The following is a 16,163-nucleotide window of genomic DNA, read 5'->3' as shown; positions in this document are numbered from 1 at the left end:
GAGGGGAGTAGAGAGTATGTGGGGTGTCAGGAGGGAGAAGAGGGGCCCACACTGACTGGGGAGTGGGCAGGGATCAGAGTGAGGCCACTGAGAGACCGGGCTCGTGCCTGTGATGGGGTTATAAAAGGGCTAAAGAGACCCATGGACAAAGGAGTGGGGAAGTTGGTAGATATGTACTTCTACCTTCTTATTCTCACTGCCTTCTCCTATCTCTTATCTCTCTTTAGAGAAACAGCAGTGCCTGGCCCCTTGGGCATAGAGGACATTTCACCTAGTGTGTCACCAGATGATAAATCCTTCACCCGTATCGTGCCCCGAATGCCAGACTCCACCAAACGAGCAGACGTGGGTGCTGGTGCTTTACGTCGTAGTGACTCTCCAGAAATTCCTTTCCAGGCTTCTGCTGGCCCCTCTGATGGCCTAGATGCCTCCTCTCCAGGGAACAGCTTTGTAGGGCTCCGGGTTGTAGCCAAGTGGTCATCGAATGGCTATTTTTACTCTGGGAAAATCACACGAGATGTTGGAGCTGGGAAGTATAAATTGCTCTTTGATGATGGGTACGAGTGTGATGTGTTGGGCAAAGACATTCTTTTGTGTGACCCCATCCCGCTGGATACTGAAGTGACGGCCCTCTCGGAGGATGAGTATTTCAGTGCAGGTAATAAAAGAAGCAGAGTCTATAGAGATTTCTGTGTCCTGGGGCAATACTCTTATTATGTCAATAATTACCAAGACATTCACTTAAGCCCAGTTACTTTTCTGAGGCTTCTAAAGTCAGAAATTCCATTCCTGCAATACTGGTTTCTCTTGCCACTGGCTTTTTCTCTCTCTCTTTTTTTTATTTCAGCATATTATGAGGGTACAAATGTTAAGGTTATGTATATTGCCCATGACCCCCCCTCCCCCCGCCACTGGCTTTTTATTTGTTCGTTTTTGAATAAACTTATTTTGGAATAATTTTAGATTCAGAAAATTTGCCAAGTACAGAGTGTTGCTTGTACATGGAGTTCCCATATTCCCTTCACCACCCTCCCTATTGTTGACATTTTATATTAGCATGGTACATTTGTCAAAACTAAAAAAAATAACCTTGGTTCATTGCTATTAACAAAACTCCAGTCTTTATTTTGATTTCACCAGCTTTTCCATAATGTCCTTTTTCTGTTCCAGGATCCAATCCAGGAAACCACATTGCATTTACTCATCATGTGTCCTTTGGTCTTCTCTGATTTGTGGCAATTCCTCAGTCTTTTGTTTTTCATGACCTGACAATTTTGAAGAGTACTGGTCAGGTATTTTGTAGACTGTCCTTCAATTTGAGTTTGTCTAATGTTAGACTGGAGTTAAGAATTTTTTTAAAAGGATGCCACAGAGGTGAATTGCCTTTCTCATCATATAAGGGTGGGTGGAGGTATGGTAATGTCCACATGACATCACTGGTGATGTTAATCTTCATCACTGGTTAAGGTTATATTTTCCAGCTTTCTCCACTTTCAAGTTAGTGGTTTTTCATTTCCATACTCTTCTTTCACCATTGGCTTTTAAATGTAACTACCTCCTTTCTTGGAACCCAGTAGGTGAGTATGGCAGATATATTGAGATATTTTTACTTAGGAAGAAATTGTTAGTGCTGTGTTTGTATGCCTGCATATCCACCACTTATTTTCTGATTTGAAGAATGGTACCTTTTTTATTTTTGATGTAGCCGGTACTGGTGATGGTGAGAGATTTGTGTTTGTCATTACTGTTTCATGTGCTAGTTCTTTGAATATCTTGTTTCCTCTCAATGAACTAATTTGAAGATACCTATTTGTGTGATTTGTCATTTAAAAACATCCTTTCTGGGGATGTTTTTGAACATGGATTGGGATACAGTTGGCAAAGTGCCTTTCTATTAAAGTCTCTCCAGGCTGTCTTGTATTTGGAATTCTCTGAGTAGTTGCTGTTTGCCCCTTTGTTTCAGTGTTAAATGGGCCACTTTACCTTCTAGTTCTGGATAACATCATTAGCTATATATGGCATTGGTTAGGAGTAGCACATGGATTGGGTCTTTTATGACTTGTGACTCATAGTTTGTGTGTGTCAAATGCATTCATTCTTTCAGGTGTAAAGCCACTCTTGGAGGTCCACATTTGGCCCTTTTAAGACAAAGATAGTCAATTCTGTATCTAGAGTGAATCATGGCATCAAGGGGTAGGGATTCTGTATCCAATTTATTGAGGCTATGTACTAATGTCAATGCTAGACTGCTTCTAGTTCTAGTAGCTCTTTGTTATTGTTAAGTGCATTGTTGGCCTTGGGTCTTTGTGCTTTTGAGGTTGTCTTTGTGATTTAGTTTGGTAATAGAGATTTAAGCTAGGAGATGAACAAGCAAGGGCAAAGAGTTATTCTATGGCATAGATAAGGATAGAACCAAGGCTTGCTTTTGCCTCTATATTCTTTTGCTTGGGTGGGATAGGCTCTGGGTTTCTTTTAGCTCTTCTCTGAAGCACAGGCTAATGGGAGAGAACGAGAAATGGATCCTTCTGTTTACAGGAATGAATGAGTATTCATAGTAATGCCTTATTTTTATATTATATATGTGGGGCTATGTGTTTATATCCGTATAGTGTGTGTAGCTAGGACTACAGGCACACACCACCATGCCTGGCTATTTTTAAATTTTTTGTAGAGATGAGTACTTGCTGTGCTGCCCAGGCTGGTCTGGAACTCCTGGCCTCAAGCAGTCCTCCCACTTCAACTCCCCTCAAAGTGTTGGGATTACAGGGGTGAACCATTGCACTTGGCAATATCTCTCTTTTTAATTTTGCTACATACACAGACACAAACACACATAGCATGCTCTCTCTTAGAATATTATTTTTCACCTATAGCTTACTCAAAACTTTTCACTCAGCTTCCAAAGGAACCAAGAAGGAAAGGTTTAGTAGGTTATAATGGAATTGTTAAGAAATTACCTGCCATTTCACTTCAAAGGAACCATCTGAACCACCAATACATAAAGGCTGTCTTTGGGAAGCTTTATTTCATAACTGAAGGCCTCCTCGTGTCAAGAAACCTTCCCAGTGTAGTAGCTACATCTATCCTAAGTGTTGTTAGCTAGAATTTTAAGTTCTAACTTCAGTCTACTATTGGATCTCTAAATTCTCCTAGTGAAGCCTGCTTTCCAGAGCCCTTGTGAGAAGGTGTTAAGCAGCCTAAAACAAAGGTAAGCTGCTTTTATGTTTTTCTCCCTCAGGAGTGGTGAAAGGGCATAGGAAGGAGTCTGGAGAACTATACTATAGCATTGAAAAAGAAGGTCAAAGGAAGTGGTATAAGCGAATGGCTGTCATCCTATCCTTGGAGCAAGGAAACAGACTGAGAGAGCAGTATGGGCTTGGCCCATATGAGGCAGTAACGCCCCTCACAAAGGCAGCAGATATCAGCTTAGGTAAGACCTTTGCTTCTTGAACTGCTTTTGGGTTCCTGTTTTGCCTGCAGTGGGAGGAGTGGTTTCTGGAGCAATCAGTAATGTTTCCCTAACTCTTATTATTTATATATGTGGCGTATCAGATGGTTATGAGCTGTCATTTTTTAGAGCTACGGCCTTATCTGTTTCCTTTATAGTACCAAACAAAAAGTCCTTAGGGGTTTTCTGGCTTCTGCAGTTCTATATGGGACTAAATACATTATAGTCATGGCAAAGACTAGAAGAGAAAATATGGCCTTTAAAGAAGCTACTTGTCCTCATTGGAAGTAGGGGAAAGGGCACTGTGGTATCTAAATCAGGCTCTGCTCAGCTTCTTAGAGTTCAGAGCCTCAGACCATCGGATTTGACCAATTTTTGATTTATCCTACTATAGACAATTTGGTGGAAGGGAAGCGGAAACGGCGCAGTAACATCAGCTCCCCGGCCACCCCCACTGCCTCCAGTAGCAGCAGCACAACCCCTACCCGTAAAATCACAGAAAGTCCTCGTGCCTCCATGGGAGTTCTTTCAGGCAAAAGAAAACTTATCACTTCGGAGGAGGAAAGGTCCCCTGCCAAGCGAGGCCGCAAGTCTGCGGCTGTGAAACCTGGTGAGTGCTCCCTTCTGCCTCATCTCCCTCAGACCACAGCAGAATGCAGGGTGACCTGCTAGAGAGATGGCAGCAATGGCCCCTCTGTCCTGGCTACCAAGTTGGGGTCCCACTCAAGCCCATAGGTGATACTCAAAGACAGCCTACTGCATCCCTTCTTCCCAGTCCTCTCAGCAGAGTCTAGTGGGGATAGATAGGAGAGCTAGGACTTGATCACAAACATTTCTTGACTCCTGTGTAAGATCTAGGAGGGAAATAAGTATTGAATTTTAAGCATATTAAATAGGTCAAGTTTCTCTTAGATCTCTTCCTTTGCCTGCACCATATTCTGCTTCCTGGAAACTGTTCCCCTCTACCTTGTACTTGGGGCCCTCTGGCTTTCTCAGATTTCCTACTGAAAGGTTGTATCTCAGTGTGCATCTACCATTTTCTCACAATCTCCCAGACAACCCCTTTCCAGTCCTTTATTTATGTTTAGTATTAAGAGTTCAGTCCGTTTTGTTCATTGACTCTCTACTATGACCCAGACTCAGTTGCCATCGGTTCTGGAGATAGAGAGGTAAAGTCAGTCTCTGCCTTGATGGAACTTTCTCAGGCTATGGAACTAATGGAATTCCATTGGATACATTGTTCTGGCACCAGAGCTCCTTTTCTTTCCTTTTTATTTGATTTGTGTCATATCCTTATCTACTCAGTACTGCTGCTGTGTTTCAGGGTATTTAAAAACAACAACTAATCTTCATTGAATGTTTACTGTGTGAGGCATGGAGCTAAATACTTCACAAACATTATTTCACATATAATCCCTATGAAATATAGGTTCCAAAATTCATTTTCTAGTTGAAGAATCTGAGGCACAGAAAAGGTGGCTAACTTTCCCAAGGTGACAAAATAAACTGGGATTCAGACTCAAAATCCGACTTCTGGTCCAGCCTTGTACGTATTACATCATTTTGCCTCTGAGACTGTTCTCTTGCTGCTGGTTTTATTTTAGGGAGGCATGCATGACCTGTCTGTCATCTTAGCCTCCTAATGAACCTACGATTCAGCGTCTCCAGGTCAGGTATTCATTTTCTTCTCGAGGACTTATTGGGGCACTCTTAGCATGGGTGTTCTGGGAGTCCTGGGCTGGCTGGTTCACTTACCTACCTAGGTGTTGGAAACTGGGACAGTTACAGCAGGCTATTGTGATGTGGCTCCATCTACGTGTAAAAACACTTTATTATCAAGTATTGTCTGCACCATTCTGGTGAAGGTCAGAGATGGGGTGGGAGGATCTGCTGGTGAAATTTCTTGGTAATAACAAGGTGTTTTTTTGTTTGTTTAAAGGCTGCTTCAAAATATCACATACCCTGGGGGAAAATCAGAGCACTGGGCAAAAAAGTGGGCTGAAGAATTCCAAACATTTTTCACTCCTACCTACTCTTTGTTTATTAGAACTACCTCTTAAGATAACCTCATCTTGGAGGCCGAGGTGGGCGGATTGCTTGAGGTCAGGAGTTCAAAACTAGCCTGAGCAAGCAAGAGCGAGACCCCATCTCTACTATAAAAAGAAATAAATTAATTCGGTCAACTAAAAATATATAGAAAAAATTAGCCGGTCATGGTGGCGCATGCCTGTAGTCCCAGCTACTCAGGAGGCTGAGGCAGGAGGATTGCTTGAGTCCGGGAGTTTGAGGTTGCTGTGAGCTAGGCTGACGCCTCGGCACTCACTCTAGCCTGGGCAACAAAGCGAGACTCTGTCTCAAAAAAAAATTTAAAAAAAGATAACCTCAGAAGTATTTCATGTGGCTGTATAAAAAAAAATACTTAAGTTGATTTTCATTATGAAAAGCACTGTATACATTATCATGACTGTATAAAATTTAAACATGTACATTTCTCCTCATTGTAAATTTGGTTGGGCCGAGGTTGTTGGCCATTTAGAATGTTGGCTGTAGGAATGGTCTTTGGTTCATAGCTCAGAAAAGTTATCAGAACATTGCCTACCCATCAGGTCATGCTTGGTGCTAGAGCCTGTTGGTGCTGGGGCTTTTGCTTAGACAGTCGTCTGTCCCCCTCTAGTCATTGTACCTCTATCCTTCCCAGGTGCAGTGGGGGCAGGAGAGTTTGTGAGCCCCTGTGAGAGTGGAGACAACACAGGTGAACCCTCTGCCCTGGAAGAGCAGAGAGGGCCTTTGCCTCTCAACAAGACGCTGTTTCTGGGCTATGCCTTTCTCCTCACCATGGCCACAAGCAGTGACAAGTTAGCCAGCCGCTCCAAACTACCAGATGGTCCTACAGGAAGCAGTGAAGAAGAGGAGGGTAAGGTCTTAGGAAAACCTTGGGGCTCTGACATGTGCACTTCCTTCCTTTCCAGTCACTTATGAGCTGGTGGTCTCCCTGCCATATGTAGAGGAGGCAGGACAAGTGGCAACTGGGATCTTGGTTGGGGAAGTGAAAATTAATCTGTACCCTACTTTTTGGTCTATAGACTGTTTTCACAAAATTCCTCTCAGTGAGTGGTTCCTCAGAACAATACTATGAGGGAGATAGGATACAGATCTTATCCATTTTATAGATGAGGAAACAAGCTTGGAGAGGTTAATAATTGCTTTTTGTCCACAATAATGGCAAACTGGGGACTAGAGCCCCAGTGTTCCTTTGACTCTACTACAACTATCCAAGTCAATTACCTTTCTGAATGCCCTGCCATCTTCCCCATTTGTGTTCTAGGGACAACTGCTCAAGCATACCCACATGCAGGTTCATTTGAGTGTCAGATGGGAATGTGGGGTGCCCAGTGCCTCAGGGCAATTTGAGAGACAGCTTCTTGGCCTTTTCAACTCATGTACCTGTCAAACTAAATCTATAGGTTGCATTTTTGTGTTGTCTGTTACTCAGTGTTTGAGTAAAGGCTGCAGTAAGGAGAAAGAGGTCTGAGAAGTATATGATCTAGGAGAGTGAGCAAATACAAAGGTATACACTATAAGTGACTAACAACAGTAACCAAATGTGTCTATCAAGGCTAAAAGATCCAGTTGGAATGTTTTACAAGTTAGAGTCCTAACATTGAGTCTTCCATGAAGGAGTTGAATTAGGGAATGTGGTTGTCATAAGATGATTGGCATTTCAAGTGTGTGGATGACTTTCTCTGCATCTCACCAGCTGCAGCTATATGGAGGTATGTGCAAGGACATGGGTAGGATGACTAGGGAGTTTCTTTTAAGGTTCATACTAGTCGGAAGGTACATAAAGTTATGAGTTGAGAGGCTCTGGCACTGGGAGTCGGGCTGTGGGAACAGGTGTGGTGTGGTAGGCTTTCCATAGTTTGTCAAACAATTCATATAGGTACAATGGGAGATAAATAAGGTTATGTGAGGAGTTTCCTAGACAGGAATTTAGTTTTACTTTTCTCATAAATAATTGGGAGTCCCTTCAGGATTGATTTTGCATAAAGATACAACATGGCATTAAAATAATGTTCTTAGTTTTTATTCCGACAAATTCCTAGCCTCTCCCTAAACCAGAACTCTACGGATATTCTCTTTGTTGCTTGGTACGCCATAATCAAGAAAGCTGACTACTGTGAGATACAGGCTGTCCAATTCCTTAAAGATCTTTGTGCCTGTGTGGGAGCTAATAGACTCATACAAATTAAATGAGGAGGCATTTGGACAGTGTTTTTAAAAGGATCTCTAGGTTTCCAATAGAAAGTATGGTTATGGTGAATGTGTCTGTTCTATGTTGGCTCCTTCATCCCTGGACTCCTGCCCCAACAGCATTAGAATCCTTTGTATTTTTGGAATATGAAAGAAGTTTCTCAGTTTCAAGAAGGCTGAAGACATCTGTACTAAAACAGTTCTTTGCAGAATTAGTTTTCAAGAAGCTATGGAATAGGTGTTATAGATAAATGGGAATTCTTAGATGCTAGCTTATAAGTCAGTAAAATATTTAAATCCATGTTATGAGACATTTATTAATGAGTTGAGAATATGGAACTCAGTCTTTTTAGGTAGCACACAATCAGGGACCCCTCAGACACAAGGATTGACATAGGGTTTAGTTAGTACATACCTTCATACTTGATTTAGATGGTAAAATTAACAACCTGTTCATTTTCACCTCTGGTTGGGCAGGGCACTCACACCTCAAAAGTTAAAGAAAACTGAATCCAAACTCATTGAGGAAAATTAGAGAAATGGACTGCCTAGACAGGGTAATACTCGATTACACAAATGCAAAGAAATATAATTGGGGATTAAAATCTAATAAACAGGTCAGTCCTGGATTAAGCAGACATAAAATAAAGGACTATGAAGGGTGACAGCAGAGACTCAGCAGTAGAGTCTTGGTGCTGAAGATTGTGATGTGACCTGTTGAGATAGCAGAAGGATGCTGGGACCAAGCTGAGAAATAGCCCTACTATATTCTGAGTTTCTTAGAACCATTTTGAGTTTCTAGTTTAGGTTTTCATTTTGAGAAGAGAACGTTGAATCAGGAAAAGAACAATAAAAGTGAATAGGCTGGCTAATCAGAACCAAATCAAGAGGTAGAGTGCTGGCATGGGGCATCAGCATACCACCTGAGCTGCTCCAACAGGCAGGGAGGGCACCAAAAGGAAGCTATCTCTGCAAGGGGTCTGTTCCACAAGTCTTACCACTGGGTATGATGGGGAAGGGAAGTGGTCCTCGCGTTGAACCTTATGCATTGGGTTGAGTTTTTTTATTTGTGATATAAATTTTAGTTACTTAGAACTTAATTTCCCAGAACTCCTAATTAACTAAAATCTCTAATGTCTTTTCTTTTCTTTTTTTAATGTGTTATTTATATATGAGAGGAGCAGATGACAAGAAAACAAGCTCAAATTAGATATTTGGTCAAAAGAAGCAATTTCTAATTGCCTAGGGTCATTACAGCTTCAGCCTCATCTCTCATATCTTCTACTTCACCCTCAAGACTATAGAGCAGTCATTGATGTTCAGTGTCCTGAGGTACTTCAAGATCATCAAAGGTAGATAGTTTTCAATAAAAAGGTTGAAACAGGATTTCCTAATCTTCACTTAATCAGTAAAATTTTAAAAACTATACTTTCTTTGAGCATTCTGGTTTATCAAAATTTTAGTATACAAGGGGGTAAAAAGGCTAATGAAGTAGGAATTTGAAGACTTCATTATAAAAAGTGCTCATCAGCTATTCTTCGTCTCCACAGAAGGCAGAACTAGAGGAAATGGGTTTAGTTTGCAGCAGGAAAGATTTAGGACAGACATAAGAACTTCCTGATGGTAAGGGTTATTCAAATTGGAATATGTCACTGTGGGAAATAGTTGCGTGTCCATGCCAAAGAACAGTCCCATGACACAGTCTTAGTAAAGGAACTTTGATGTTTTTAGGTCTGGGACCTACCTCCATTCCTCATCTTCCCAGTCCCTCCTACTCTTGTCCCTTCTTTTGGCAGCATTTTGTAGGCCTCAAGACAGATCTCTTTCTGAGCCATGGGGAAGCCCTTGACCTGTCTTTGGGGACACACTGCTGTGGAGATAGCTGGGGAGCAGAAAAAGGGGCGGTAAGAAGCAGGCATAAAGTAGCAAATAAGAAAACCACTCAGTAATTATTGATGATCTTGGTTATGCTTTTTTTATATAGAATTTTTAGAAATTCCTCCTTTCAACAAGCAGTACACAGAATCCCAGCTTCGAGCAGGAGCTGGCTATATCCTCGAAGATTTCAATGAAGCCCAGGTGAGGAGTTTGTGTAGTTTCTCAGAGTGGCAATGATATAAGCCCACAGGCTGTATAAGAGGCCCGAAAGGGTTTGGGGGGATTGGATAAAGTGGCCAAAGATTTCAGGAACTGGGAAACTGCCAAAATGTTGTTACATAAAATAGAATTTTTATTGTGTACAATGAAGACAGGTTAGAACCTTAAGTTAGTTATTGGCTGTGGTTTTGTTGTTGAGACAAAAGCAGATTGAAATTTATGTTTAGTAGAAATCCCTATTAGTTTTTTGATTCTAGGCCTAAAAGGCTGTACATACCTATGTTTAGTTGTCCTTTAAGGATTTACACTCTCAGAAAGTTGCAGGTGAGGCAGGGAGAACATCGATGGAGTTGGGCCTTTTAATGAGAAAAATGGCCTTTGGCAGATGGACATACTAAATCACATTTGGGATAGTATTTGGAAATCTTCAGATTTGTTCTTCATGGCTCATTAGGGTTGTTATTCAGGAGCTTGCCACAAGTTACCCATTTGGCTCTGTTACTTTTCTTCTAGTGTAACACGGCCTACCAATGTCTCCTAATTGCGGATCAGCATTGTCGAACCCGGAAGTATTTCCTGTGCCTTGCCAGTGGGATTCCTTGTGTTTCTCATGTCTGGGTTCATGATAGTTGCCATGCCAACCAGCTCCAGAACTACCGTAATTATCTGTTGCCAGCTGGGTACAGCCTTGAGGAACAAAGAATTCTGGACTGGTGAGTATTTGAGAAGCCATCTAGAACTATATAGACAGGAAAGATAGCAAGCTTTTGAAGGAAGGAAAATCCAGGTGAGAGAGTAAATAAATATTTCTAGAAACTGGAATGTCTGTAGGATAAATTATAAGAATTTGGGTTTGAAATTATTTCAGTAGTTCATATAATTTATTTCCACAGGCTCTGTTGCCTAGGAACTTTTTTGAAAATGTGTGAGGATTTGTATGTAGGATCAATATGCTTAACCTGTAAGGTTAGGGAACTAAGTTTTAAGAAAGCCATTTAAAAAATATAGACTCAGGAACAGGATTTGGATTATTTCCAAATCTGGGACAAACAAGGAAATCAGAAGGGTAGGATCAGAAAGCCAGGATTCCAGAGAATACAGATTCACAGCAAGAGGGTGACCCTGATACAGGTCTAGGTTTTGAAAGCATTCAAATGTGCATGAGTCCCTTTGCAGAAGGGCTATTTTTTGGATATTATTTGTCATGCTAAGGTCTCTTTCTTTTTTTTTATTTTCATTTATTTTTTTATTTTTTGAGACAGAGTCTCACTTTGTTGCCCAGGCTAGAGTGAGTGCCGTGGCGTCAGCCTGGCTCACAGCAACCTCAATCTCCAGGGCTCAGCGATCCTACTGCCTCAGCCTCCCGAGTAGCTGGGACTACAGGCATCCACCACCATGCCCGGCTAATTTTTTGTATATATATATTTTTAGTTGGTCAATTAATTTATTTCCATTTTTGGTAGAGACGGGGTCTCGCTCAGGCTGGTTTCGAACTCCTGACCTTGAGCAATCCGCCCGCCTCAGCCTCCCAAAGTGCTAGGATTACAGGCGTGAGCCACCACGCCCGGCCTAAGGTCTCTTTCAATTCCAAACGGCTGTGTCTCTCTTTTATAGGCAACCTCGTGAAAACCCCTTCCAGAATCTGAAGGTACTCTTAGTATCAGACCAACAGCAGAACTTCCTAGAGCTCTGGTCTGAAATCCTCATGACTGGAGGGGCAGCCTCCGTGAAGCAGCACCATTCAAGTGCCCATAACAAAGGTACCTAGAAAGAGTGTGTGTGTTGTCATTGTTTCAAGGACCCATAGCTGTTAGGCCTTGTGGTCCAAGTCTCAGTCCGGATAAGTTGACCATATCCATGTTTCTAAGAGAAGAAAAGTACTACCTTCAAGAGGTGAGTCAATGTAAGTAAAGCATTGGGCTGTCTATGCCTCTACTGAGGTATAGTATTTCCTGTGGCATATCTGTTAAACATTTCTACAAGGTCAGCATATGGTGATTATAACTTTTTACTTTTGGTCATGATCTGTAGTCCTGTGTTTGACATATCAGGGTTATATGTTTGGGTACCGTGGATGTATTGGCTAAAAGACATATCTTTCTAACAGAGGGCTAATTTGAGTGTCCTTTTCCTTTCACTTTCTCCTGCTCCTTACAGATATTGCTTTAGGTGTATTTGACGTGGTGGTGACGGACCCCTCGTGCCCAGCCTCAGTGCTGAAGTGTGCTGAAGCACTGCAGTTGCCTGTGGTGTCACAAGAGTGGGTGATCCAGTGCCTCATTGTTGGGGAAAGAATTGGATTCAAACAACATCCAAAATATAAACATGATTATGTTTCTCACTAAAGATACTTGGTCTTACCAGTTTTATTCACTGCTATTGTGGAGATTGTGTTTTAACCAGGTTTTAAATGTGTCTTGTGTGTAATTGGATTCCTTGCATGGATCTTGTATATAGTTTTATTTGCTGGACTTTTATGATAAAATAAATGTTGAATCTCTTTGGTTGTAGTAACTGAGATTTCTTCATCTGTTTCTTTGTACTTAATCTCAGAACAAATGACAAGGCAAACAACCTTCTCTGAGGCTTTCAATAGGCTTGTTCACTTTAGGAGGACAACTAGCCAAGGAAAATAAAAAGTTAGTGGAAACTTTATTCTTTGGCATCATTGTCAAAGGTTGTGCCAGGCTGTCTAAAATGCTATGCTTCCAAAAACTCAATTTTAAAGTAGGTGAGGGCCCAGATTAATAGTTGTGCCAAAAGTTAAGTGGAACTGGGCACAGCTCTACGTTTCCTGACAGTTATAAAAAGATGTCTCTTGCTCTCTTTAGAGCTAAGCTCACTAACAGCTGCCTTGTGGATATTCACCCATTCTGAGCTAAAATGGAAAAGGACCAATTGCTATGAATGGACAGTGACCATAAGCTTGATGGGACGACTTTCTGTAAGACAAACATGAGAGGCACAAGTGAGAACACTTGGAAATGTTAAAGGCTCTAGTCAGAGGTCCAATATTTTATTGTCACAATAGCTGGAAGCTATTCCTTCCCTACCCATAATATTATCCCTGTTAATGTCCTCTCATTCTTTAAAGCAGGGGTCAACAAATTTCTTCTGTAAAGAGCCAAACAGTAAATATTTTAGACTTTGTGGGCCATTTGGTCTTGTCACAACTACTTACCTTTGCTGTGAGAGCATGAAAAAGCAACCAAAGACAATGGGTAAATGAATGGGCGTGGCTGTGTTCCAGTATAACTGTATTGACAAAAACAAGCCAGTTTGCCAATGCCTGCTCTAGAGGCAGCAGAGGGAATGGGTCATCTTTGGTTGACAATAGCAGGGAATAAGGGTGTTGTAGTGTGTAGTAGAGGATGTAAAGATCAGATTCAGTCACTATAAGCCAAGACCGGAACACTGCATCTTTTTCAGTTTATAGGGGGCTATTCAATGAATATTTATTTTGGTTCACATTGATGTGAACATTAATGATTACCAGTGATGGCTGGGCCATATTAGGAGAACCTTAACTCCTGTGGTTTATCTAAAATGGGATAATTAGTCCTGCAATTTTCAGTATTTAAAATCTAATAATTTGACCTCAGTTTTTTCTTAAGGACCTTTTTTCTTTGGGGAGGAAAGATATACATTAATGATTTTAATGTATTTTTTCATTAGTTAGAATTTCCCTTTTACCAGACTTAAATAATTAGAAGTTATTGGCAAAATTCTTCAGAAATCTTAAATTTCTGAGTGAGGAAAGATATTAGTGCCCTATACCTATTAGTGTAGGTATAGATTACTTGGTGTAGAGAGAAGGAAAGTCTATATTACACCTGTTCCTTTCTCAGTTAGTGGTAACATCTAGCAGCTGGCCTATTTATAAACATAATTCCTTTTTCACATATGAACCCAAAATATTTAACTTTCTGATCTATATTGTTTATTGCTGTACCCCCCACACAACTTGAACAGTACCTGGGCACATAGCAGGTGCTCAGTAAATGTTGAATAAATGAACATATCCAACAGGTGTTCTCCATGTAAAGGATCAGAGTCCTTGCATGGTCAGCATAGGAATAGCTGCCACACATTCGCCCTGATGGGTGAGTTAAGAACCTTCCAGACAGACTCCTTCCATGTGAGAATGACAGGAAGGATTTATACCCCTGGATATTCAGTAATTGCTTCTAGGAGAAAAGGTAGCGCCCTGTCACTAGGCTGTAGACGTTTGGCACGTGGCTAGAGAATGGGATATTTGTTTTGAATCTTCTCATACGGACTTGGGAATGTGGTGGTATTGACTTATTTCAGTTTATGAGTCAGAAATTCTCACATCCCGAAACTACAAAAGAGAAAAAAGAACCTCATTAAATATCATGCTTTCCCAAGATTGTCTTCAAAGAAATATGCTTCAGGGCAACCTGTGATCTAGATACCGTCATCAGTTTCTTTTCTTTGACTCTTCTACTAAAATCACTTAGAAAAAAATCTGCTTGAGGATATTTTAGATAGAGAAGGGAGAACAATAAAGTGATTTTTGAGTGGGAATGACACATAGTTCTGAGAAGCCAGCTACCACTGAATCTCACTATTAGATGTAAATAAAGGTTTAGCATTAGAAGAGGCATCCCCTCCTTTTATAGATGCAAAAGCTGGGGGCAAGGCCAGGTGCCTAAGGCTGCACAGCTACTTCAAGTCAGAATTGGGACTGGAAGCCACTTATAGCAATACATATAACCCAGCAAGACTTAACGCCTATCTCACTGTCAGTTGTTTTAGTATTTTACCATCATGATGATTTTTAGTGGAAAATAATCTTCATTAAAATTTTTAAAGATGGACAGACACACCCCTTGTTTCTCTGACCCTTGTTTATAAAATGAGGGTGTTTGGACTAGATGATGGCTAAAGTCTCCTTCCAGCTCTGGAATTCTACAACTCATTAAAAAGTCACTGAAAAAAGAAAAGTCTACTAAGTTCCCCAACGGTTGTTCCTACCTGCCCAGAGTTCCACCAGCCTGGGTGTAGTATTTGTTATAATCTAGTCGTAACAGTAGTTGAGCCAAATCTGAGTTGATCTGATGATTCCGAACACTGGAGAGAATCTTGAATAGGAGTGATGACTGGCGGCTAAAGCCCTGCAGAGAGAAGGACTCAGTTGTCATTCCTCTTACACTCACCAACTCTCCATGTGGAGGATGGGGTGGGGGGCACTGGGAGAAAGTTACTTGGAAAAGCCTTGCTCAAAATTATACACAGAACTAACTGGCCTTCCCACATCCCCATTTCTATTAGCTCCTAAAATAACTTGACTTCCCAACTCCACAAAATGCATGGACTCTTTCATCAATAGGAATTTGGCAGCTGGTATCCAATTAATGTATTCTGTCATGTATGGGGGTTGGGGAGAGCCTGTTTTGTTAGAGGCAGATAATTATAATTTCAGTGAGATAGGGGGTTAGTTCAAGGAAATAAGGATGGGTAGGATGTGAGAAAGTGAGAACAAAGCCAATGCATGTTTGGTTGGCTGAAAGTATTCAGGCTGACCTATTTTTGAACACTGTGAGGTGGCATATTCTTCAAAGTCAACAGATACCAGCATATCTCTGTATCTTGTTATTTCTGTGTACATGTCTTGAGGAAATGCTTTATTGACTGAGAGGGAAGATCATGAATTCTCCATTGGCAAAACCACCTCTATCCTTTGGACAAAGCTGCATACTTCCAACAGCCAGGCAGACTCACCTTCACAAGAATGCTCAGCTGAGCAGCTCCTCGCTCATCCAGGGGGCCCAGGTTCTGACTGACCAGCGAGCAAAAACTGTGACAGAGATCTAGGATTTCATTCAGGCAGTGAAACACCTATCCGGGAAACAGAGTTACCATTATGAAAAGAAATACATCTGTGAAATTAAAGATCTGGGAAAATAGTCTAATAGCTGACATCCCAATCTGACCTCAGCAAAGACACGCACTGCCACTTGCAAGGCTTGCGAGCACAAATGCAACACATGTAAAACAAACTCATCCATTCCTGGCAAAGATGCTATTATTCTCTTAGTTACCATTATACAAAACCTTTCTCTAGCCACATTAAACTAGTCATTTCTTAGACCCAAAGTGTGTTCCTATCTCTGAGCTGTAAGTGTTGTTCCCTGTGCCTGAGATAATCTTCTAATGCCTTCAGGTTCCACTCTCCCAGTGCAGTGCTCCCTTCCCACTGTAGCCTTCAGTGAGCCCCCACTTCTACATTATCCTATGTTTACTTGGCAATTATTCAAGCCACCTGGGTTGATAATGATCTTTGTATGTGTGTATGTTTTGTTTCTCCAGCTAGATTGTGAGCTCCTTAAGGGCAGAGCCATGA

At 41.3% G+C, this 16,163-nt stretch overlaps 2 protein-coding genes across 13 annotated transcripts in view; one reads left to right on the top strand and one right to left on the bottom strand.

Annotated features, from left to right (window-relative positions):
* The window catches only part of TP53BP1 (tumor protein p53 binding protein 1), a 98,641-nt gene extending 86,327 nt beyond the window's left edge, over positions 1–12,314 (top strand). For all 11 annotated transcript variants that reach the window (XM_076004293.1, XM_076004296.1, XM_012766600.3 and 8 more), the window contains 8 exons: positions 228–658; positions 3,239–3,430; positions 3,843–4,058; positions 6,147–6,362; positions 9,684–9,778; positions 10,310–10,509; positions 11,411–11,556; positions 11,954–12,314. In XM_076004293.1, the coding sequence (XP_075860408.1) occupies positions 228–658; positions 3,239–3,430; positions 3,843–4,058; positions 6,147–6,362; positions 9,684–9,778; positions 10,310–10,509; positions 11,411–11,556; positions 11,954–12,141 (1,684 nt within the window). In that variant the 3' untranslated portion in view covers positions 12,142–12,314. The remainder of the gene's footprint in view (positions 1–227; positions 659–3,238; positions 3,431–3,842; positions 4,059–6,146; positions 6,363–9,683; positions 9,779–10,309; positions 10,510–11,410; positions 11,557–11,953) is intronic.
* Positions 12,315–12,438: 124 nt separating this feature from the next.
* TUBGCP4 (tubulin gamma complex component 4) overlaps positions 12,439–16,163 on the bottom strand; it is a 30,978-nt gene continuing 27,253 nt past the window's right edge. For both annotated transcript variants that reach the window (XM_012766617.3, XM_012766619.3), the window contains exons 16-18: positions 15,542–15,658; positions 14,795–14,934; positions 12,439–14,138 (exon numbers count right to left, since the gene is read on the bottom strand). In XM_012766617.3, coding sequence (XP_012622071.1) covers positions 14,126–14,138; positions 14,795–14,934; positions 15,542–15,658 — 270 coding nt within the window. In that variant the 3' untranslated portion in view covers positions 12,439–14,125. The remainder of the gene's footprint in view (positions 14,139–14,794; positions 14,935–15,541; positions 15,659–16,163) is intronic.

Source organism: Microcebus murinus, chromosome 6 (genome assembly GCF_040939455.1).
Source record: "Microcebus murinus isolate Inina chromosome 6, M.murinus_Inina_mat1.0, whole genome shotgun sequence".
NCBI classification, from domain to species: Eukaryota; Metazoa; Chordata; class Mammalia; order Primates; family Cheirogaleidae; genus Microcebus; species Microcebus murinus.
The sequence above is the reverse complement of the archived record's forward strand: the minus strand, read 5'-3'. Positions and strand labels throughout refer to the sequence as shown.